Below are 23,605 nucleotides of genomic sequence, written 5' to 3'. Positions count from 1 at the left end.
CTCTAATGCTTCCTTTTATTTAAGAGACTTTTTCTTCTACGCATATGAGTATGATTATAATTTTAGAGAATAAAATTATATAAAATTATTTTAATAATTATTCTCTCTTTTTCTCTAAACTTTATATGTAATATTTCATACAAAGGTGAGAGAATTAAGAGCTAATTTGTAATACAAATTTTATTATAATCAAATTATCTTAATATAAAGTAGCGATAGACTTAATAATAAAAAGCATACGTTTAATATGTAATTTTTAATGTAAACTTATGTAATATTTATCATCCTCGCAAATGCATTCGATTAATTTCTTCTTTTCATTTCTGCGCAGAGAAACGAACTTTCTCAATTCGACCCGATTGCTAACGCACTCAAGGACTCAAGTTCGAGAGAAAATTGTAAAGCCGTCATTCTGTGAGAACGGGAGGCAGGAAAGGGGGCCTTTTTTCCCCTTCCGCGAAGGTCGGGCTTGGGATACGCTACGCACTGCATCTGTGTGTGTAGTACACGTAGTACACATCGGTATTCACTCTCGCGTCGTTCCAAGATGGAGAGAAAACAACGTCGCGCCTGCTCTCGCGCAAGGTGGTTGTAAACACAAGCGGTGCCGTCGATGATCTTATCGAGATCGTGCGAGATCCCCGAGAACGTGCGATGGCGAAGTCCGTCCTGACTTCGGACAGCTTGCCAAAGGCGGGTCGCGTGAACGAAGGTGAGAAAGAGACAGGTTTTTTCGTCCCTTCTAAGGGGATGACGCGCCTCTCCTGTCACAAGACTCTCCGTTCGACTAGCGCTTTGTTTCCTTTTTTCTCTTCCTTTCTCTGCAAAAAAAGAAAAAAAACTAAGAATGGATCTAATATTCATTTTGTCTTTTAACTTGCGGACAGAGCGCGAGAAAAAATGCAATTAAACGAAAAAGGGATCTCGTTCTCGCGCGCGTCACGATTAGTCATTGCATTGGCACTCATATATTGTATTTGTGCGAATTTTCAGTGTGTCGCGAGTGGCTGGTGCACGAGGATGGGGCATTGGCCTACCGGCTTCAGGATGAAGAAAGTACGTAAAAATCTTACACATATGTTTGTCTTTCACATGTGTAATAAGTGCCAAATTTGTGCAGGGCTATTCTAAGAATATCGCCTGCCCTAAACGCTGACAAAGCTTGCTATCTCAGGGTGAGCGAAGGCGATAAAAAATTTAGGGGTCGAAACTATAATTAATGTAAAGAAGAAAATCGGTATTATGGGAAACAAGCTCGTTAAACTAATTGTGTACAGAGAGAAAGCAGTTTATTTTATGTTTATTAATATGATTAGGAACAATTCTGGAAATTTTATTGTTAAGTGAAAAGAAAAAGCATATAATATAACAGTTTTGCACCTTTTATTGACTGTTTGTAAGAGGCTTATGTTAATGTGTAATTTTTTTGTTACACGACTTACAGTCAAGGAGCATTATACTGGCAACAAGACACGTAATGCACAAGTGAGGGAAGATGTGCCACGAGCCAGAGTTGAACAGGAATTGGAAGCGTTGAGATATCAAAACTACGTTCAACAACAGTTAGTAACATAATTGGTACAAAATATACGATTGTTTAAATATCTTTTTTTTTATAAAAAAATTTAAAAAAATTTTTTTAAAGGCTCTGGACAAAAAACGAAAATAAAACAGGAATGTTCTGTTCTATTTTGATTGTCTTTTTATTTCTTTATTTTTATTTGTTGAAGGGAAGAGAGAGATGCGCTTGTCGCGCGGCAAATCGCGCTTTCCCTGGAGCGAGAGGAGAGACAGAGAGAGCGTGAACTTCAAGACCTGATGAGATTACAATTAAGATTAGGAGATGAAGCTATACAGCAGGATATTGAAAAGCGTATACAGGAAGAAAAAGACGAGGTAGTTACAAAACTTTACTATTATATGAGCAAGTTAATATTCTCTTTTTTATCTCTTTAAAGAAAACGATTCTATATTAGCGAAACATTTATTAAAATGAATTTTTTTACACAACAGGAACTGGCGAAGAAGTTGCAGCAAGAGGAGAAAGGAGATCATCTGGACGGTCCAGGAGATGAGCAATTAATGTTGGATCAAAAACTGGCGATGGAAGCGCAGGACGCTGAGTTGGCACGGATGCTTCAGGACAAAGAACGAGCAAAAGCGCGTAAAGCGCGAGAGAGAGCGAGACAAAAAAAGCTGGAGCGCGAACGTTTGCAACAACAACAGTTCGAAGAGCAGAACGTCACGGCGCGACCACCAAGACCGGACAGATTGGACTTGAAGACTCCGCCAGTCAAGAACCGAACTCGTCATCCAGTTAACTATTCTCAGTATCCAGATCCCGAAGAAATCCAGACGTTGGATGATCCTGTTGACGGTTCACAAGAAGTGGCGAATGTCGCGGCTATCATCGATCCCACTTATAACGCGCATCGTGGCACTTCCAGCAGCTCGAGCAGCACGATAAGTCCTGTTTACGCCTTGCCAACGCCGTCGCAAGAGCTGATGATCGATGAAGCACCATGTTACATGCCGATCCAAGGCCAGCGACGGAATCAAGCCCAATCGCCGTCCAATGCGCAAGAAGAGAAGCATAAGCGACGCGTTAAGGACGGATGTAAGCATCAGTGAGACAGAGAGATAGAGAGAGAGAGAGAGAGAGAAGAGAGAATTGAGAAATCAGTATTTTTAAAATAAAATATATTGTCCTTTTTCTTTTTTTATTGCCATTTAACGATGACATAAGTTGATAAATAACTGATTCATTTCTAAAAAGTTCTTGTCTAAAGAGATGCGATTTTGTTATGCATTGATGAACACATTTATCTGATACATGTATTTACTTTCAGAAAATGTATAAATCTCTCGCAGGATTTTTTGATTATTTTACACTGACAGGATTTACTGCCATATGTTATGCGGTGATGTAATTCGCATTATGCAAAGTACAATGTGCCTTTTAAAGGGCATAAAAATTTGAAACGGCCTTGATAACACAAGTTGACAACTTATCTAGCAATATAAATTGAAGTTTATTAAGATTATCTATTCAAATAGATATATTATACCGTCCTCGATTTTGTATATTTATGTTTCTCGTATCCATAATTCTTACGAAATGACATTAGTGTAAAAATTGCTTTATCAATGACAATGCTTTACATTATTAAAATTTTGATATCTTTAGCAAGAGAGTTGAAGCGAAAGAAGATATTACAGACAATCATAAAATGATTTGCAAGAGATATGTATTGTGACGCACACTTAGATGTGGCAAAAAAAGAAAAAATAGTAACAGTGTAAATGTTGATTGACTGTAAAAATTTACTGCAGAGTCTCATAATTTGTAGGTGACTAATGTACACAGGGTGTAATTGAAACACATGAGCAAGTCGTGATAAAAGATTAAACATTTTTTTTCCAAGTTATACTTCAATGTTTAAGTAGTCGAGTTTAAAAGGAATCTCTTGTATTATCGATACGTTCGATTTGTTCGTTCGATTCCTGCAGAATGACATATGTTTCCGCTACACACCGTACAAAGGAGTTCTCTAGATAATATGCGACATTAAATTAGTTATTATATAATAAAACTACTTATATATAATTCTCTTTTATAATTAATAAAGTAGAATGTAAAGAATAACAACACTGCCAAAGATAACACTTTAATGTGTTGGCCTTTCAATAAATAAAAGAAAGTGTTTATTAAAGAAGAAGCACGTCTTGTGCGTGTGTAAAGATCTACAAATCTATATCAAGCGAATGTTATGTATTGCAATCTTTTCCCCCGAACTTCAATATAAACAAGCTCCTAAAAAAATGTTTATTGAACATATTGTTGATTGTAGTATCTCGGGGGAAATGTTAGAACGCAAGAAAATGCCATAAAAGAATTTAAATTGTTATTTCCTTCTTTCTGTGTCTCGAAAAAAATATGCTTAACTATTTATAATTTCAAAACGACACACATTTATAAAATGCTGTCAGAATTCGTTATTAATTTTCGATCATTTATAATATACGTATTCGGCCTTGTTTCATACACTTGCACGCATGCACATATACATATAATACACACATACGCAATATATTATTCACTAATTTATATAAGAACTATTCGCGAAAAGATCAGAATCTGTATTGATAACTTCAAGTAATATTCTTCATATACATATATATTTTATATATATATATATGAGAATTAATTTGTAATAATGTATATTTTTGTGGTGATTGGAGATTTTTCTTTTTTTTGATAGTATATATGTCATGTATTACTTTCTTTTACATTTATTGTATTATACATGAGTACATTAATAAATTATTTACAAAGGTATAATACATTTTTTGCCTTTTTTACCGGAAAAATACTATAGGAATTATATGCACGATGTAGCAGAGAGAGAAATCTGCGCTAAAAAATCAAATTCTAGAAATATTAACTAAACACAAAAAAATCTATTCACAACAGGTGTCTTCCAAAAGAGTGTATATAAAACGGAATAAATACTACTGTGAGCGTTAAAAAAAAAGAACAATATTGATATAATACAATTTCAATGATAGTTTATCATTTAAGTTTATATTTTTGAGAAGCGACAGATTCAATCATAGCTTGTTAGAATGATATATCCGAGATTTGAATGAAATAGCAAATTGCGAAAACAATCTTCGCGTGAGAATTACATACATATATTTTTTTTTGTTTTTTAATATATTTCTAATCAATATCGCGCGTATTAGCATATATTCCAAGTACTGCCGCTATAGTCGATAACATACAACCACAACTTAAAATATATCCCAATTTGAACAAAGAAAAAAAAATTGCTTTATCTCTCTAATTAACCCAACATTCTATCAAGACAATTTGTTCGCGGAAAAAAAGAAGAAAACGATATTGAATACAACATTGATAACGTAAATTTGATATCTCTATAAAATAACATCGAAAGATAACAAAATTTCTCCTCGTTTCCGTATGTGGTCCCAGCGTAACGTACGAAATCTTTCACTTCAGAACAAGACAATTGATCAACTAAAAATATTTAAAATTTATCGCTTAAACATCTAATTCAATGATTCTATCTATCTTCAATCGTCAATTTGTGATTGTTTATCATATATCAGCGAAAAATTACTTTGTACTATATCCCAGCGAGAACATAGAAACTGAAACTCGACAATTTTACGCCCGTAATATGTTTCATAATATTTCTTTTATTTCCGTATCAAAGCAGACAAAATTTTAAATATTTACTATGCGCCTACAATTGTTGAAAATTAAAGTTTGCGATGAAATTAATACTACAGACAATTTTAATTAACGCACAAACGCATATCACGAAAAAACAAGAAAATATTGCAATCTAAAGAAAAATATGAAATAAATTTAAATTTAAATATATTGAAAGATTTGCAGGTCGAATATGCACGATAAATTATCAGAACTCTTTTGTGGAAAGTTTTCTGTTTAATCTGTTGTACTTTTGAATTTTTTATGTATGAGGAATTTTGTCCGAAATCGTGATCTGAAGTTCTTTACGATCAAACGAGAGTAACGGCCAGGTTGAATAATGTCGTGAGGTCTCTGGACAGTTGACTGCGATTCTCCCTTTTCCTGGTCAGAACTCGGTATGAACGAGCTCACTTTTCTATAAAAGATAAACAAAGAGTAGAAAATAAACCGATTATACTTTCTCGAGTATAATTCTCAGAATCTTAAATATAAACGATTGAAAAGCGTAAAAGGGGGAAGAGAGAGAGAGAGAGAGAGAGAGAGAGAGAGAAAATATAACGGCATAAGAGAACGTTCGTATTGATCAATTAATGAATAGTGACCTACGATGTTGATTCGGAGAAATGCTTTTGGATCTGGTTTGGGGTGGTGAGAATACATAATTCGGAACTTTCCCAATCTCTGCAAATTGAAAATCACGATCTTATCAAACGTTCGAATACTTGCTGCTTCACAAAAGTGAATGGCATTAGTCACAGTAAACTTAACAGAATGAAAAATCTAACTACATATTAAATTATATCAAAAATAATAGAAATCTAGAAAGAAATTCAATAATTCAAGAGTTAATTTCTGAGACCGATTTTCGAGGATTCAATTATATAGATCGTTTACTTAGTATTATTTGTTAGTATTATTATAGAAAATATATTTTATAATACAGAATCTACAGAACATTCTATATTTACAAAATATAGTGTGTTCTTTGTGACATAAGATCATTCATCTGATAAGCATCTTAAAGTTACCTTTCTCATCCAATGGCATATCCGACTTCTCCGGCTGTGAGAAGATAAACAGATTGCTAGATTCTTGACTTGCGTCTATCTTGCGCGGTCTACCACGCTTCCGCTTTACCGTATCCTGCTTTGTATCTTTCTTGACCGTCGTTGTGGTCGACACTGGTCTTCTTTTCGACACGGCAGTATCTTGTGCAACTCTGTTCTCCGCCTGTTCGCCATCTTGAGATCTTACTTTGTCCTCGCTTTCGGCCGATTCTTCCACTATCGGTTCCACCGCAATGTTCCTCGCGCGAATGTTTTTGGTCCTCTTCTTCACGTCTTTGTGCGTCACGTCTGCGCTGGACGCTCTTCTCTCTCTGACGTTATCTTGCGCAGCCTCCTTCCGGGCGGATCTCGTCTCCCTCACCGGTGGGCTCAGGATCTCCTCCAATTCCTCCGGTATTGACAGTATCGATGCACTTCGATTGCGTGTATTTCTCGTCAATGGTATGTTAACGACGTCCGACGTATTTCTCGCGACGGAACTCCTAGATGTCCTCGATTCCTCGTCCGATGGCTCGGTAACTTCTGGGATAATCTCTTTTATTATACTACTGGACCTTCTCCTCCTGCCAGTCTGCATTGTGATCTCCTTAGGCACTGAATTGCCGCGTCTTCGGCTTGTCTTGATCTCCTTAAACTCCTCCGGTATTATCTTCCTGTCCAAACCTCTGGCGGACAATCTCGAGGAAGATCTGCTCGTCGTTGTTTTGTCCGTATCGGACGACACCGAGGACTTTCTTGTGCGCAAGGATCTCTTTTTCGTACCCTTGTCCTCTTCATCGTCACTCGTCAGCTTTGCGGGACTTCTCGGCGTATCTTCCTGTAATTCTTTTCTCGCAGTAGAAGAGCTAAGTCTCGTACTTCTCCTCACTGGTAGCTCATCCTTAATGCTCTCGGAATCGCTATCTTTGATCTCAGTCCAAAGAGTCTTCTTCGTTGGTGTAGATCTGAGATCTCTTTTAACTGACGGTGACGCGTCAGAACTTCCCAATTCCCTCTCAGATCTATCGAGGTTTTCGTCCATCACGAGTGAGTTCATTAGCACGTCCTTAACAAGAGAACTTGCTCTTCGGCTGCGTAACGATCTTCCTGACGGAGAATCTATCTCTATTGTCGTTATCGAGCTCGCTCTCCTTAATCGCGGCGGCTTTTCAGGGTACGTTTCGTGCGACGAAGGATTTGTCGATAAATCTGATATAATTGAAGTCATCCTTCGTAATAGAGGAGGTTCTTCAGAATCTGTACTTCGTGATGATGAATCCATCGGCGAAACCTTCGTCGTTGAACTTGCTCTTTGCGATCGCGGAGGCCTTTTCGTTTTATTGCGTGATGGAGAATCCGTCATCACATCTTTCGTCATCGAACTTCCTCTTCGCAGACGAGTGATCCTTTCTGGTTCCACTTGCCGCAACGAGGTATCTGTCGTTTTATCTTTTATCATCGAATCTACTATAGGTGATCTAATAATTCGTACATATGGAATATTTTCCGATTCAATGTGACTCTGTTTGTTCTTCGAGGAACTTTCAGCCTTCGATAGCTTCTCTTGACATTCGGTCGATTCAGTTTTGTTGCTGTCTACTTTCGAACAAACATTTATATTAGTTATCATAGCATCAGATTGCGATGTAACTTTATCGGCGGCTTTCTTTGAGACGCTCCCTCTCGCATCTGATTTCTTTCCATCGGATTCACTCTGGTTTTTCTCCGCTTCGGGATTCTGCGTCACGCAGTATTCTTGTAAATTAGAATATCTATCGTTCTTTGCCTTCGGTTCTTCGGCTTCTCTAATATTGGAATCGGACTCGTCGTCCGTAATATTCGACATGTCATAAAATATATTCTCCGGATGAACGATCTGCATTGAATGTTCCTTCTTTCCATCGTTATCTATCTTATCGGATACCATCGGTGTCGCGCTTCTGCCACTCGTAACGGATTCGTCATCGGTGAAATCAATGTCAAGCATTACTTGCGTCACCGATTCTCGCAGCCCGTTAGATTTCGCGACGCCGTAATATCCTTTCGTTTTGTATTCCGGATTACAAGTTTCGGACAAACGAGGAACGGAAACTCTGCCCTCCGATTGCGTTTGCGCATCCTCTAGATTCGTGGATAGACTTTCGAACGTCTCCTCGTGCTCTTCCTCGTCGTCTTCGTCGTCTCGCAACCGAATTAACTCATCATCAGACTCATCCAAGACGATCGAACTCGATTCAGCGACCTTTTCAGAGAATACGGACTGTTCTTCGCAAGGATTTCGTAAGCTTTCCTCCCTCGCAACATTTCCATTATTGTGTTTGCTTTCGCTTTTGTTTTCAGTTTTGTTTTGCAGTACGTCTTTTTCTAAACTATCTCGCCGTTCTACAAAATTGCTTCTATCGTAATTAGATTGTTCATCACGTTTCGTGGACTCGCTTGGCACGTTAAGATCCTCTCTTATTTCGTGCATGTTACTTATAAAAGATTCCGATTCCACGTCCTTATCATTGTCGTCTTGGTCGATTTTTATCGTTCGCTTAACAAATGTTGGAGAAACTATACTTTTCATCAGTGGCGTAGATGAAATGGTAAATTTATTATAACCGTCTCTTTCTAATCTCCATTCCAACGGACTAGCGCGTCCTGGTGTCTTCGGGTAACTGATGTCAACGCTATTGTCGGGAGACAGTATAGTAGTTGAATAAACAGAGGCTGATTGTGATGAGCTGCATCTCTTCGATGTATTCTCTTCAGCAATTAACGAGATCGTGGTGGATAAATTTGCGGATGTGCCGCTCGCTTTCTTCGCGCAAGATTCTTGTAATGACTCTACGGATAAGGCACTTCTTCGGAGGCTAGGTCGCGGACGGGCATAACAATAAATCTTGCTGGAGGTGATACTGCTTGTGTCGCTCAGGATCGCGCTTTCATAGTATGCCGATTTGTTTGAACTGAGAAACACGTCATTGCTCACGTTTGCCTTCAAGGAAACGTTGGCCCTATCACCACCTGCTTCCTCTTCTACTTTCTTGTCTTCATTCTCCTCCTCTTCCTCTTCGTAAGTCAAGGCTTTCTTGGACTGATTAATGTTGAATCGTATTTGTCTATTGATTTTCTTCTCGTTCTGAGGCAGTCCGTCTTCAATCTCTTCCCCCTGGAGCGTCGCAACATTGGATGACGTCGAGTTTCTTGCAAGCTGTCTGATCTTCAGAATTGATTGCGGCGTCTCTGGAACATTATCTTTGTTCGTGCATGTATTAAATTTGCGCTTTACCAAAGGTGTCTCAAAGGTCGCTGTCAATCTCGATTCTCTCGAATCTAATTTGTTTAACGAGACGTTCCCGTCTGACAGTTTTCGGCGTTTTGCGTCATCCGGCATGTCATCCACATCTGCGTTCTCCTCCTCGTAGATCTGATCAATTCTACGTTTGTTGTCGCGATTCTTATGCACTAATGCCGGGAATGATACGCAGTTCATATTTGTCCCGTAATTGTTAAACTTGAGCGACATGCACGGTACGCTGACGAACGGGACCTGATATTTCTCATTACGAAGATAGGTCTCCCTAGCTTTCGCAATCACTGTCTCATATATATTTCGTAATCTGTCATGACTCTTTCGATGCGACATTGGTCTAGAATATCGTGCCTTTAGATCTACGTCCGAGCTGGTTGCAGCTAATCCGTTTGTAGAGAATTGCTTTGTGATATCGGGCAAAGTCATGTTGTATGCATCGAGCATACTGAATGACGTGGACTGTATATCCTTTGTGAAACTCGATTGATATTGCCGGATCGGATGGCTGCCGATCGCCTCCGTATAACGGCACCGTTGCAGATAATACAATAATCGCAAATCTTCAGTTTTATTCTCCTCGAGAAATCTGACAAACACTTCCTCCTCCTCGGTATCCAACGCCAGATGCAGAATCTCGTTGAGCTTGCTATATTTCTTGCACGCCCGGAAGAAACAGACCAGCAGCTGTTCGTAGTGACAGGGTGGTCGGCGATGAAAAGCCGATTGCACGAGACCGTGTTCTACAGAGAGACTCACAGCCACACCTTGCTCCTCTAAGGAAGACAGAGGAGGCTTCCTCACGCGGAGATATACGAGTGCGAGTTTATGCTGATTATTGCGCACCAAGGTGCGCAGTATAAGTCTGTGGTGCCAATCCTTAACGTCGGAGTCGGAAATTAACTGGCCGGTCATTGTGTCGAGGAATTCCTGATAGTTCTCATGATCGAGCAGCCAAAACGCTTGAGTAAGCTTAATGAGACTGGGAGTCATCTTGAATGCGGACGGATACTTGATCAATTGCTTCACTGAGGGATATAATCGTTGTAACAGCATCGCCTGCAAATCCATCAAGAGATAAATTATGATCTGATGCTTGCAGCTGATTTCACTCGCTTCCGTCTGATGATAATCAGTTAAATAACTGCGTAGCAGAGACTGCAGCGACGGCGGTGGATAGCAGCCGCCCGTGGCGGTGCCGCCTTCTCTCTCCCATTGTGCCTTCAACATGGAACATTCGCGCGTTATCAATTCGTCGATGAATAAGTCCTGTTCATTTTTGTTACCGTTATTGTCTTTTTGAAACTGCGCTCGTTTCTCTTTGTAAAGCGCCGAGAGCCTCTCATAAGGGTAAGGTATTCTTAGTGCTAAAGAGATAGGCAAAGTGCTTTCCTCCTCCTCCTCCAAGTCTTGTGTTTCGGGCAACAGCCCCACGTCATAGAACCAAAGGAGTATTTGGAAGTACGTAGATACGCGTTTCAATGTTCTTCGTTGCTTCTTTAAATCTACCACCGCAGATGGTAATTTACTCACCACACTGGACAGGCATTCTAATTGCTGCGAGCAAAACCGCAGATTCCTTACGTCGGCCTCGCCGATGCTGCTACCAGATTGATCAAACAGAGGAACGCAGAGCCGATCAGCGATCATTTTTATCGTAGAGGCTCTCTGAATGCCCCATTTGAGGAAAGTAGGATACAAATAAGAGGCACTACCGTCCGACCACTCCACGGCGCATTTTACCAGAAACGTGGACCACCGCTGCTCCAAGCAGAGCGACAACAACATTTCCCGCTGTGCATTCTGATCGCTGGCGAACGTGAATTCCGAATTAAATGGCACCAACCCAATGGAAAGACATCTATGGAACGTTTCAGTCGGCTGTATTAGTATAATCGGACCAGCCATAGCCATTTCGCGCAGCAGATCTGCCTGAATGCCGCGAGTCATCCAGAATGTTAGTCTCTTCGAACTCAACTCCACCCATTCGAGTGAGAAGGAGTTGGGGTAGAACAATTCTTCAGGCGAGTTCGGACCCGAGCTGGGGAACTCTTGCAAACTAAGCGGAACGTACGCGAAACTTATCACTTGATTGTTCGCGTTCTGCGTGTCCAATCGCGTGCGATACGTTGCCAATATGCTATTTGGATTCTGACACTCGTTAATGGTGCGCGGCATCTGTTCTTTGTACCATTGATTTAGATCAAACAGCAGCGTTCTCTCATTGGTGGCGATAAGCAACAGATTATCCTCGCCTCTTCTGACGCTTGACTCAGTCTGTTCAGAATTGGACTCTCTCTCGACGGTGCACAAGCCAACGATTCTATCTCCCTCGCTTAACTCCGACTCAAACTTGAGACTGGGATCGTCTTCCAGGTTGAAATACAAGTTGACGTCTCTGTCATAGTATTTCCTCTCGAATAGCATGGCATACATTCTCAATACTGGTGGCGTTCTCGATAACTCGTCTTGAAATACTACCCACAAGTAATAAAACGGTCTAGGATCATCTGTAGGTTCTAGCAGAGCCAGATGCGTGACCGCCATGTTCTCGTCGATGGGTGCGCTGATCCATCTTATAGAACCGTCGTTTTGCCAAATTATCACTCTGCCCAAGCAGCCAGAAATTAAACAGCCGATTTTCGTGGAACTAATAATTGCAGTGGTCAAACTCTCGTCGAGTAAAGGAGATAATTCGAAATCTTCTCTATTAAAACCAATGTGCTTTTCTATACCTAGAAGCAATAAAGAAATTATTGATATTAAAACTTTAACTTTTCCTACAAATTAAAAAAAAAAAAAAAAAAAAAAAAAAAATATTCTTAATAATTTAATATAATTATTTATAGTAATTATAATAAAAAAAGCCTGTCAAACTCAGTTTTATTATGACTCATTTGCGAATAAGTATATCATTATACTATGTGAATAAATAAACTGTCAAATAAGCAATGACAATAGATAATAGACTTCAAAATTTCTAGGCTCACTCGAGAGACAGAAAAGTTATAGTGAGATCTTTTCATTATTGACATGATGAGTGTTCATCATTTAAGTAATAATCACTGTAATAATGAATACTTAATACTTGACAATTGCTTTACATTTATACTTACGTCTATTCAACAAATTGTAAGCAGCATGTTTTTCCCGATTGGACTGATGCCTACCGACAACTTGTTTTGCCGATAGAAAATCCAGTTCCGCTGGTGACATTTCGTCCATAACAGAGGACAAATCGTATATGTCCCATGTACGTCTTCGAAGATCAATCATGATATGCTGAAGATTACGCAAGACTACACAAGCTATTCCATCCATCTCATTTAGTATGTTATCCAATCTTTTATCAGTAAACTCTTCCCATTCCGCGCCACCTGACACAACACATACTTGTTCCACACCGCATGGCATCTGTAAAATGCAAGCACAAAGAAATAATTTTTATAATGATGTCTTTCACTTAAATAAAATTTTTTTTTTAGACAATGCTTAATTGATATTTACATGAATTGCTCTCAAAACACGGGATGTTGTACAGTCAAATATACATAATAATCCAGAAGAATCTTTCAATTTGTTCGCACAATTATCCACTCCAATCAGCAGCAGTGGAAATTCTCCAGATTGTGCAGGAAAATGAGAAACTGATGTTACAATCCCACGAAACGTCCAACTGCTAATGCTTTCCCCTATTTTTACATTGAAGACTACTAGACGGCAGCCGTAACTCAGCCATGCATATGTTGCATTATGTAGAAATCCTCCACGACATTCGCTGTCACTATCATGCTCTTGAGAGATCGCAGACTGGCCATACTCCTCAGTCTCTGAATTTCTCAACTGATTTGACACAGGAAATTGTAGGTTCACGATCCTGCGAATCTATACGAGAAAACAGAGATTTATCGAGAGATTTATAGGGAAAAGCGGGAAAAAGTTTTCAAACAGAAAAATTTGTCGAACAGAATCCATTTTTTTCATAAAATTCGCTCAAAGTAGAGAAACGTTAATCGAGAATGAATTTATATTAGCGATAATGGAATATTCTAAAATAATGCCTTTATACTTATTATACCTCGCAATTGACTTCCTTCAACTCCTTCATTTTTCACGCGAGCTACCGAGATATCATCGGTGAGAATTGCATTAAAAAAAAAAATCTCGCGGCACGAAAGAGAGGTTATACTGGCGCCAAACTTTACGATTCTCTCGTAAGATCGTTCATGAGATATCATAACAGACGAAATTGCGTATTGCAGGCGCAATTTAGGCAGATGCGATTTATTCAGAAAAATAATTTAGAATCGGTACTACGAAAACAATATTGTCTCTCATTCGTTTAGCTACTCGCGCGTGCGAGCACACATTTTGAAACCGCGAACTCCGCTACACAACTGCGAAATACGTTAAGCATTGCTCCCAACCGCATATCCGTTTTGGGATAACACGAAACACCGCACGTGGATTCTCTTTATTGATTATTTCAGCAATCGGTTGGTAAAATGTTACGTAAGATACATTAATTGCGCATTTAAAAAATGCTCTTTAGAGAAAGATTGATAATAATTTAACACATATAAACACGCGAAATAAAAACATTCTGTATCTCATATCGCGGATAATTTTTAATTATACGCTAGAGAGAGAAAGAGAGATACCTTTTATTCTCTCACATGAAGTTAGACGCAGTTTTGAGGGCAATTTTGGAGAATGCGCATCGTATCTAGATATTCGTATATCAAAGGTTTGCTCGTTTGAAATCTTGATCTAATAAATTATTATAAATACATCGTATATATCTTGTATTTCGAATTATAAAAACGATTGAAAAAGAAATAGAATTTATTTGAATAAAATGAGGCTTGGTTATAAAAATAATTTGACGGGAAAACATGGAAATTTCTGAAAAAAATAATTAATTCTCTTTCTTAACATTCTCGCTAAGAAAAAATTAGCTCGAGTTTACAATATACCAAATTGGGCCAAGAATTTGTTACAAAAAGAACATTCGGTAGCTCTTTTTTTTTTTTAGACATCCTATATTATTTATATATATGTGTATATATATGTATGCGTATAGCATATGACATGACATATGACAGTATATGTGGCCTATTTGACGTTTGCCTCGATGTGCATTTTCGCACATACGTTAGATATTTCTTTGAATTTTTGGTGGTTGTACAAGTCCTTTATACGATGAATAATTACGATTCACTTGACGCGAGTTAAATTGCAGATTATATCTATTATTATAGCGACGCGAATATCTTATTTCTGTAAACGTGTCAAGTGTTTTGCGAGGTTAGAAATATATGACAACGTGTACGGCTATTTAAAATTATTGCATATAACAGTAACAGAGGATTCGATTCTTAGGAAATTTGGGGATGTTTTTTCTTTTAGAAAAATATAAAGATATTTTAAATTATTTCTACTTTTATATCATTAATCGAGCAATTGTTTCTTGATAATTTGTAATCTATTACGATAAAATTTGGGAATATTTTTTCGAGATCGAACAAATACGTTACAGCAGAACGTATGGATTTTCAGGAGAAAAAAATGGCATCCAATTGTGGATCTAAAACTGATCGGCATGCCGGTGGCGATCAACAGGAGAAGAATATTGTATTATCATCTGTAGAAGATGAACATTATGACTTAATCAATGAGAAGGGCGATTACAGCGTGTCGACTAAATCAACCGTTCACGATATTACAAAAGAATTAATTGCCAGTGAATCCGAACACAATATTGTACAGAGTTCCGAACCAGCAACGCAGTCTTCGTACACATTGTCAACAATAATGAGCACAGGGGACAGTTATGACAATGATGGCAAAATGAGAAGCGCGAAATCTTCTGATAGTGAAATTCTTCTAATCGATGAAGGTCAGAGGCACTACCTTGCATTTTCTGTTGTATTCTTATTTTATATTACAGTAAAAAACACAAACATGATTTTCTACAAATATGTTATAGTTAAAAACACACACAAGTTCTTCTATATGTTTATTATTTTGATACTTTTTTTTGGCTTTTAAGAGAAGTACATTTGATGACAATGTTGTTAGTTGTGAGTAACCTTTAAAGCAGGTAATGTTTTAAGGTTTCACGACTTATACAAGATCTTTTTAATCTAATAATTAAATCAGCCATTGTTGTGCTGTTATAAGATAAACTATCTTCGAAACAGTATATTAGTGCATTCAAGAAAATGTCAATAATAAAAGTACAATCCGGAAATAAAAAAAAAGTTTTAAGATTTCGAGGTAGTTATTTTTAAGTCTAATTAGCTTATGGAATTTAGGTATATATTGGCCATGTACTTATAATGCAGAAAATATTTGATCTAATATAGATTCCGATATCCAGAATAAAAAGAATAGTGTTGGCAATGCAGTGAACGAACTAATGAAAAGACAATACGATTCTACTATTGATGAAAGGTTGCCGGAAACTGTAACATTATTGACGACACCGGACGGGGGAAAATTATACTTAGTAGGCACAGCACATTTCAGTGTTGAAAGTCAAAATGATGTGTCAAAGGTAACTATCTTGTATATTCTTTGGCTTGTTAAAATCTTGATTTCAAGAGGATAATTTTATTATAAAAATGTATTACACATTACTTTATTGAACATATTTTCTCCTTTACTACAGGTTATACAGGCTGTACAGCCTCACATAGTTGTGGTCGAATTATGCAGAGCTAGAGTAGGTATACTACAACTTGATGAAGAAGCTATGTTTCGTTATGCCAAGAACATTGATTTCAGTGAGTTTCTCTATTTTTAGAATTCTATCCTGAGTGCGTGCTATTATATTATTATTTAATCTATTTACAGAGACTATCATGGATACCATTAAGAAAGAAGGATTTTATAATGGTTTACTACATATCTTAATGCTGAGAATGGCGGCACATGTTGCCAAGCAACTAGGTATGCCACCCGGTGGCGAATTTCGTAGAGCATTTGAAGAGGTTAGCGTGTGCACATAATAAAAACGGCATTATACAATGATGATCGATTTAATTTATTATGATTATTTCAGGCAAAAAAGGTGCCTAATTGTATCGTTCATCTGGCCGATCGATCAATTAAGATAACGATGCAACGTGCGATACGATTGTTATCTTGGTGGCAGACTATAAAACTAGGATGGCATCTGGCAACAATGAAGAATCCTATTACTCAGGAGGACGTCGAGCTCTGTAAACAACGATCGATGCTGGATCGAATGATCGCCAGCATGGAGGAGGAATTCCCGGTATTGGAAAAAGTGTTTGTCAAAGAGAGGGATATTTATTTGACGAATTCTTTGCAGTTAGCCTGCATGCCCCATCATACTGTTAATCATACTATCGAACCAGCGCGAGTTGTAGGAATCGTCGGCTTAGGGCATACACCCGGTATTATCGAAAATTGGGGTAAAGTTAAGCCCGCCGATATACCGCCTATCATGAGGTAAATATGAGACATAGTAAATCTCTTATATTAAACTGATGTAAAATCATCTGTTATATATTAATTCATCACTTCATTTCTTGCAGAGTACCGCCACCGTCGTTGTCGAGTAAAATCCTAAAGCTGACTGTCAAGGCGTCCGTTCTTGGTGCTGTAATATATATAGGCTACAAGATCGTAGCGATACCCGCTGCTACCACTTTCCAAACTATCAAGTCATCGGCCGAGGGACTTTTAAAGGTTGGTGCTACACGATAGGGTTTGAATTCTCGGTTTACTTTATATTCTAAGAAGAAAAGCCTCTCTTTTTTTTTTATCATAAAACGATTATTTTCTCTTTATCTCTTGTGCTGCCTTTGTCTCCCAAAGAGTCTGTCGGATTTGCTTTTGGGCTTTTTTTATTGACACACGATTATGGTAAGCATGGAGGCAACTGCTTCCATCGATAAGTACGAACATACCATAGCAGACGTTATGTATGTAGTAAATAATATACCGGGGCCCGGCGTAGACGTAGCGGATTTTGAAGCGGAATACGTCGTGGGTTGTTCCTGCACGGTTAAATGTGATAACTGCTCGTGCACTCGTGGTTCCGTTAATTACTTCAATGCCCGAATCGTCGACGAGAAATTGGCCGGTCCGGTATTCGAGTGCAACCCTCATTGCAAGTGCGGACCAAATTGCGAAAATAGATTAGTGCAGAATGGTCCGCTAAATTGTTTGATTGTCAAAGAAATTGCCGGCAAGGGTCTCGGTCTCTTCACGACTAGATTAATCAAAAAGGGTCAATTCATCTGCGAGTATGCTGGTGAAGTGATTGGTCCACAGGAGGCGCGACATAGAATCGAAGCCAATAAAAGACATAATATGATGAATTATGTTCTCGTGGTAAGGGAACACATTGGTGATCATGTTATCATCACTTGTATAGATCCAAAATACTTTGGTAACATTGGACGTTATGCCAATCATAGTTGCGACCCTAAATCTAGCCTAGTCCCGGTCAGAGTAGAAGGAATCGTGCCTCGGTTAGGCTTGTTTGCATCTAAAGATATAGAGAGTGGGGAAGAAGTGACTTTTGATTATGCTGGTGGTGCAATGGTCAATTCCGTCCATTATCTCAGTGATACTCCTTGTCTTTGTGGTTCTAACAATTGTTTCAATTATTTACCACATAATCGGATTTGACAGTATAAAGTATTCTCAAATAATATTATAATAGTGACAAAGAAATTAGGCTAAAAATGTTCAAAATTTAAATATCACAGATCTAAATTGATTGTAAATTGGAAAAAGTTATATCTTGAAATTTGATATTGTAAAAATCAAAACATATGTTGCAGAACATTATAAACTTGAATTTTTAAGAATATACGTCTAAAAATATAACTTTATATATATATGAAAGAGAAAAAGAGAGAGTATAAAATACATAATAAATTATACATATATACACACACACGTGTGTGTGTGTATTTATCGCATGATTCTTCGCAATGAGTCAATATTATTACTTGTTAAAATATAGTATACTTCAAGAGAAATAAGACATCCTGTGTATCATCATGTTGCAACTATGTGACTTACAATATTTCTTGAATAGAAATTAGTTATTATACTTAAAAATATATACTTATATATATTTAAATAAAATTTTGTTATTTGATATTTTATTTAAATATTATAGTATTTAATTGCTTCGTTCTTTTTTTTATAATATGCAGTTTATCGATATAATATTAATATGCATAAAAGATGAGTTATCTCTTCATTGTTTTGTCAAATAATTTATATAACGTGCCAACGGAATTATTTTTATTAATTAAAAATAGGATGATTCCTATTTGATATTAAATCTTTAATATTTTCTTTACATTTAACTCAAAATAAATAATCAATACAAAATGTTCATGTAATTGAAAAAAAATAGGTGTTCTCAAAATTGCGAATGTTGGTATAATTGTGCATGTATTTGACACATAGTATAGGATATTCTTATATATATATATATATATATATATATATATATATATATATATATATATATATATATATAATCATAACGTATATAATATCTGCTTTTCATTAAAATAGCGAACATCGATGATTGTTTCTATAATTCTACAACTATTTAATATAAAAAATTTATTCTGACAAGTGTGAGTATTCATATCAATCATTTATATTTTATTTAAAAAATTTTAAAGATATCTATATATACATATATTTATAGACTTAGAATGCTTCTAAATTATATAACATCGAGAAAGTCGTAACTTATTAAATTTTTAGATTATCGAAAAGTCAACGATATAGTATATTTTAATATCAAAATATATGCATGCATATATAGATATACATATATCTAGAGCATATTTTTCTGTAATTGTTGGATGTTTTAAGAGAAATTGATGCTTATTAATTAATTTATACTATATTGAATGAAAAATGTAATTCCCAATAACTGCCTTTGATATATCGACGATGATTTGTGAAAGTATAATTATTTTTAATAAAAGTTCAATCATTATTTAATGTTCTATAGGTATACTCATTCAGAAATTTTGCGATAATCTGTGTGTATTGTAAACTATATTTAAGGGATGACTTTCTTCTCATTTATGAGTATGATATTTTAATATTTGGATACATTAAGCGTATTTGTGGTTGTATTAAAATGTAAATAATCAAGAAAAATGTTTTAGACAAATTATTTGGCAACTCTAGAAATTTTAAATTGTTAAAATCTGTAAATGTTGTGAAAGATAAATGGAGCTACATATTGACAATAAAATGATGTACAGTGTATGATAGAAAATATTTATAATTGTCTCTCTAATTTTGTTCAAAATTATGCAAAGTAATTTGATATAACAAAGAGATAGGATATTGTTTAATATATTTTTTAATAGATATATTGTACACATTTTTAATAGATTAATCTGTAACAAAGCTAGTTCATTAAAGAAAAATAGATATTTTGCTCTTTGATAAAGGAAAGTAATTATTAATTTTTATTAAAATAGTCATGGATGTAAAATTAAAGAAATGCACTTATAGAGAGAGGATTAATTGTAATATATGAGATAAAACTGTAATTATACTGTAAATATAGATACTATAGAGTTCTTCAAAAACCTAGCATTATGTTCTAAGCAGACTATTTGATGTTATTTTGGCAGCAAATTTTCAAATTTTGTTATAATATTAACAAGAAATTCTTAAAATCACAAAATTAAGTACTTGAATGATTTTATATATAGGTTAAATTAATGTTTAATATTAGGTTTAAATGTTAAATATTAATTTAACTTATACATAATTACGTTTTTAGCTTCATAAAATTATTTTTGGGAATTATTTTTGACTCGACATACAACGCAAATCAATTTTAATTTGATTTATATATAATGGATGAGAAAAAGGTATTTGTACATTTGTAAAATATATAGAAAATTTATTTATTTTATAGTGTACAAATACTTTTCTGATCCACTTTATATTTGATGATAATAATGCTGCAAAACTCTTTTTGCAAATTATATATCATAAATTTATATTTATGATATATTTTTAAAACTATTATACACATATAATAATCTCTTAATGCAAGATTGTTATATTACATAATCATTAAGGCATTAATCATCATTTCAATAAAAATTTCTCAGACTAGTGTATCTTATATTAGCGCAAATTTATAAATTAATGCGTGATAGTAGATATTGATTCATTATTGGACTGATACCTCCAACGCCACCATGCCACTTTCATTCGATCCCAGATATTTTCCCATGAGTCCATCGCAGGTCTCACATCAAGTAACGCAAATGTGTACTTTTCGTCAATTTTACCGCCGTCATAATAATCGATAATATATCTTACGTTTTTACCACAACGATCTATAATCCAGTCATGTCGATCAAACGGCAATTCATATCTGAAAAAACAATATATTCCGTATAGTCAATATATTTCACAGATGATATATAGTGAATCAATTTATATAGGATAGCAACGCACCCCATCCAATGGCGAATACGCGCACGTGGAGAGTATTTCGATGCTTTCCCACCAAAACTACGCAATTTCGGGTTTCCACACTCTCGTGCATGAAGCGCTTCCCATTTAAGAACCTCTTGCCATGCCTGTTCATTGTTAGCATTGTGAATTTTTATTATGTCATCCATATCTTTTGTAGATATATCATCATTCTTCCATCGCCATCCCTTTCTTAACATAGCATTCCAAAACATTTGTTGAGAGGGGTATACCCAAAATTCTCCCTCCCCAGTTGCTTTAGGTATTGATGAAACTTGTCTATTAGTTGGTAAAGGAAATGGTTGGTCTGGTGCGGGTTGCTGATTTGCTGGTGGCATCTACAATTATGTTTGTTTATGAATGATTCAAGAACAATGGTATATCACACAAAATACAACATGTATTTATTAACTAGCAAAATAAATATTCCATTATACGTACCATGTTTAATGGATTTATTTCACTTTCATCCATTTTGTCTATTGGACATTCGCTAATGTAATTGATAGTGTTTAATTGACCTGATTTGTGCATGGGACATTCTGGTGGTGGTTCATCTCGATATTGTTTCGTTCTATGGGATTCTGGCTTAATAATTTGTTGAGATACCGGTACTATCACATCAGCAGCTGACACAGATGCAGTGGTAAGAGCGTTGCCCATGATTGTTCTTATAATGGGAAAAAAAAAAAGACAAAAATCTTTATAAAAATGTACAATGTAAGGACAGTCATAAAGAGAGTAACCTAACGATTAGCAATAATTAAAATCAAGTCTAATCGAGAAAGTTTCAAAGATTTAATTTTTGGCGAAATAACCTTTAAATCTAATGAAGAGATTATGCAATAGTCTACATTCTCTGATATAAAATAGAATATTGAGATACTTGTGCAAAGATTACACATACGTAATGTGACAAGATATCGCCCGTGGTTTCTGTCAGAATTGTTAAGAATTTTCATTGAATTCTCTCGAACTTACCTGTTATGGCAGATATAATTTTGAAATTTCTCAATTTCAGATAAATTTGATCTTTTTTTATTTCGTACTTTACTGAGAAACGCGGATTATTATATAATCCAAAGTTAAACAGAGATTTTAACGTAAATTATGTATATAATTATACACAATAAATGTGGAAGAAACATGGAACATCTGAATTCCGAATTCTCTTCCAACTACCAGACATAGACATGAACACGATTTGAAGTAATTGATTGTATCGGTAAGAATAGCAGGCGAATAGAGATGGTTAATGATCGATATGTATTTTGTGTTTCTGTGTTGTGACTCCACAATGATCACTTAGAATTTTATTATCAAATGCTTATTCTTAACTCATAAAAATATTAATATATATCTGGACTCGATTTTTTATGTGATTATCTTTTTCTTGAAATTTAATTTCTGTTTTTAAATAGAAGAAATCGATTCCATGGTAAAGTAGCGCAAATCAAACTAGAATCGTCTAGAATCTCGTGGTATCAATTATCAATGACGTCACGATAATCGGCTTTCTAATAGGTGGACAAAAATTGGACCGGCCAATCAGCGCGAATTTCAATCGACGACGCATGCGCGGCGCTGCAAGTGCACGATGATTGGTCAGCCTGGTTTTTCTTCAGCGTGAAGTTGAGCGCGGCATTTAAGCGATCCGGGACGCGAGTTTGAATCGTTGGTCGTAATTGTTGCTCCGTAAAAACGAATCTCGCGCGCGTAATATATTATCGCGAGTGTCTTGTAAAGTGTCGAACGTTTCTCGTAACGCGTTAAATATCGCGTGTAAGTGTTATCCATTGATATCGTGCGCGATTTGATTTCAATATCCGCTTTCGCGTTTTCGGGTTCGATCGATGTCGGTTTCGCGTATATTTCAACGGCCATTTTCTCGCCGAAAAGTGCATTAAAATGTAACGCGCGCACAATCATCGTCAGGTATAAGATGCTTAATCACACACAAACATATATATATATGTATATTGTTTTACAATTAGTTATATATTGATTGTATATATAAAATATATATTTATTATATGTATGAATGCGAATGTATTAGTGGATAGATACGTGGAGAGTGAAAGGCGCCATTTTTGTAACGCTCTGAAAAAAAAAATTATATTATAATTATAATATAAAAAACTTTGGTTAAATCACATGCACAACTATATAATAACACCGTTTTATTATTACATTTGATTGATAAGTCGCATGCGCCGCGTCGCGATGTAAAATATTGTCGTCAATCAATCGTTATTTTTTCTTCGAAATAACAAGTACATTGCAAGTACATTGTGTGAAATTAAATTAGAGAGATTTGAATTTACGATATATTTTTACGAATTTGCAGGTGCCGATGCCGAATCTACCGATGGATTAATACGGGATCCATCGATGGATTAATGCAGATAACGGATCTACTGATCAACAAAATAAAGGAGGACGGACGATTTAGAGTTTCAACGAATTGCGATAAGTAATAATAATTGTATAAATTGGTGCACA

General features: G+C 36.0%; 5 protein-coding genes across 12 annotated transcripts; 3 read left to right on the top strand and 2 right to left on the bottom strand.

Moving 5' to 3' along the window:
- The first annotated feature begins 496 nt into the window (after positions 1-496).
- Positions 497-4,326, top strand: LOC138936392 (coiled-coil domain-containing protein 50). The gene is made up of 5 exons (XM_070301773.1): positions 497-712; positions 994-1,056; positions 1,445-1,562; positions 1,731-1,896; positions 2,014-4,326. The coding sequence occupies exons 1-5, from the start codon at positions 655-657 to the stop codon at positions 2,629-2,631; spliced, it is 1,023 nt and encodes a 340-aa protein (XP_070157874.1). The 5' UTR covers positions 497-654; the 3' UTR covers positions 2,632-4,326.
- Elys (AT hook containing transcription factor 1 homolog) lies at positions 2,744-14,075 on the bottom strand. Of its 2 annotated transcripts, none has more exons than XM_070301755.1 (6): positions 13,662-14,075; positions 13,091-13,468; positions 12,700-12,997; positions 6,271-12,318; positions 5,845-5,923; positions 2,744-5,657 (listed from the first exon to the last, which is right to left on the bottom strand). In XM_070301755.1, exons 1-6 carry the CDS (start codon positions 13,689-13,691, stop codon positions 5,477-5,479), a joined length of 7,014 nt encoding a protein of 2,337 aa, XP_070157856.1. In that variant the 5' UTR covers positions 13,692-14,075; the 3' UTR covers positions 2,744-5,476. The 2 variants fall into 2 exon arrangements, with proteins under 2 accessions (XP_070157856.1, XP_070157857.1); XM_070301756.1 differs by having other exon boundaries at positions 5,567-5,657; positions 5,849-5,923.
- Positions 14,061-23,539, top strand: LOC138936391 (traB domain-containing protein). 7 transcript variants are annotated; one of them, XM_070301772.1, is made up of 8 exons: positions 14,061-14,079; positions 15,143-15,482; positions 15,952-16,142; positions 16,257-16,371; positions 16,442-16,578; positions 16,650-17,062; positions 17,149-17,302; positions 17,432-17,519. In XM_070301772.1, exons 2-8 carry the CDS (start codon positions 15,152-15,154, stop codon positions 17,465-17,467), a joined length of 1,377 nt encoding a protein of 458 aa, XP_070157873.1. In that variant the 5' UTR covers positions 14,061-14,079; positions 15,143-15,151; the 3' UTR covers positions 17,468-17,519. The 7 variants fall into 7 exon arrangements, with proteins under 7 accessions (XP_070157873.1, XP_070157872.1, XP_070157869.1 ...); XM_070301771.1 differs by lacking the exon at positions 14,061-14,079 and adding an exon at positions 14,312-14,330; XM_070301768.1 differs by lacking the exon at positions 14,061-14,079 and adding an exon at positions 14,498-14,597.
- LOC138936394 (histone-lysine N-methyltransferase SETMAR) lies at positions 17,477-18,438 on the top strand. Its single transcript, XM_070301775.1, has one exon. It carries the CDS (start codon positions 17,477-17,479, stop codon positions 18,248-18,250), a length of 774 nt encoding a protein of 257 aa, XP_070157876.1. The 3' UTR covers positions 18,251-18,438.
- On the bottom strand, positions 20,525-22,429 carry Cchl (Cytochrome c heme lyase). The gene is made up of 4 exons (XM_070301774.1): positions 22,085-22,429; positions 21,545-21,773; positions 21,086-21,441; positions 20,525-21,002 (listed from the first exon to the last, which is right to left on the bottom strand). The coding sequence occupies exons 2-4, from the start codon at positions 21,764-21,766 to the stop codon at positions 20,768-20,770; spliced, it is 813 nt and encodes a 270-aa protein (XP_070157875.1). The 5' UTR covers positions 21,767-21,773; positions 22,085-22,429; the 3' UTR covers positions 20,525-20,767.
- Positions 23,540-23,605: the final 66 nt, after the last annotated feature.

The sequence above is a fragment of the Polyergus mexicanus genome, unplaced genomic scaffold, assembly GCF_030449975.1.
Source record: "Polyergus mexicanus isolate NDT 795.1 unplaced genomic scaffold, iyPolMexi1.0 SCAF_9, whole genome shotgun sequence".
In the NCBI taxonomy this organism is placed as follows: domain Eukaryota; kingdom Metazoa; phylum Arthropoda; class Insecta; order Hymenoptera; family Formicidae; genus Polyergus; species Polyergus mexicanus.
This window is presented reverse-complemented; position numbering and strand designations above follow the sequence as displayed.

What these genes read in the sequence shown, in the direction of transcription:
- LOC138936394 (XM_070301775.1), top strand. Translation starts at nt 17,477, where the DNA reads ATGGTAAGCATGGAGGCAACTGCTTCCATCGATAAGTACGAACATACC.
- LOC138936391 (XM_070301765.1), top strand. Translation starts at nt 15,131, where the DNA reads ATGGATTTTCAGGAGAAAAAAATGGCATCCAATTGTGGATCTAAAACT. An exon ending in GTCAAAATGATGTGTCAAAG is followed by an intron (nt 16,143 to 16,256) that starts GTAACTATCTTG and finishes CCTTTACTACAG; the next exon opens with GTTATACAGGCTGTACAGCC. An exon ending in GATATACCGCCTATCATGAG is followed by an intron (nt 17,063 to 17,148) that starts GTAAATATGAGA and finishes CATTTCTTGCAG; the next exon opens with AGTACCGCCACCGTCGTTGT.
- Elys (XM_070301755.1), bottom strand. Translation starts at nt 13,691, where the DNA reads ATGAAGGAGTTGAAGGAAGTCAATTGCGAG. An exon ending in TTACAATTTGTTGAATAGAC is followed by an intron (nt 12,319 to 12,699) that starts GTAAGTATAAAT and finishes TATTGCTTCTAG; the next exon opens with GTATAGAAAAGCACATTGGT. An exon ending in TCTCCGAATCAACATCGTAG is followed by an intron (nt 5,658 to 5,844) that starts GTCACTATTCAT and finishes TATCTTTTATAG; the next exon opens with AAAAGTGAGCTCGTTCATAC.
- Cchl (XM_070301774.1), bottom strand. Translation starts at nt 21,766, where the DNA reads ATGGGCAACGCTCTTACCACTGCATCTGTGTCAGCTGCTGATGTGATA. An exon ending in AAATAAATCCATTAAACATG is followed by an intron (nt 21,442 to 21,544) that starts GTACGTATAATG and finishes ACATAATTGTAG; the next exon opens with ATGCCACCAGCAAATCAGCA. An exon ending in CGTATTCGCCATTGGATGGG is followed by an intron (nt 21,003 to 21,085) that starts GTGCGTTGCTAT and finishes TTGTTTTTTCAG; the next exon opens with ATATGAATTGCCGTTTGATC.
- LOC138936392 (XM_070301773.1), top strand. Translation starts at nt 655, where the DNA reads ATGGCGAAGTCCGTCCTGACTTCGGACAGCTTGCCAAAGGCGGGTCGC. An exon ending in GGCGGGTCGCGTGAACGAAG is followed by an intron (nt 713 to 993) that starts GTGAGAAAGAGA and finishes GCGAATTTTCAG; the next exon opens with TGTGTCGCGAGTGGCTGGTG. An exon ending in CAAAACTACGTTCAACAACA is followed by an intron (nt 1,563 to 1,730) that starts GTTAGTAACATA and finishes TATTTGTTGAAG; the next exon opens with GGAAGAGAGAGATGCGCTTG.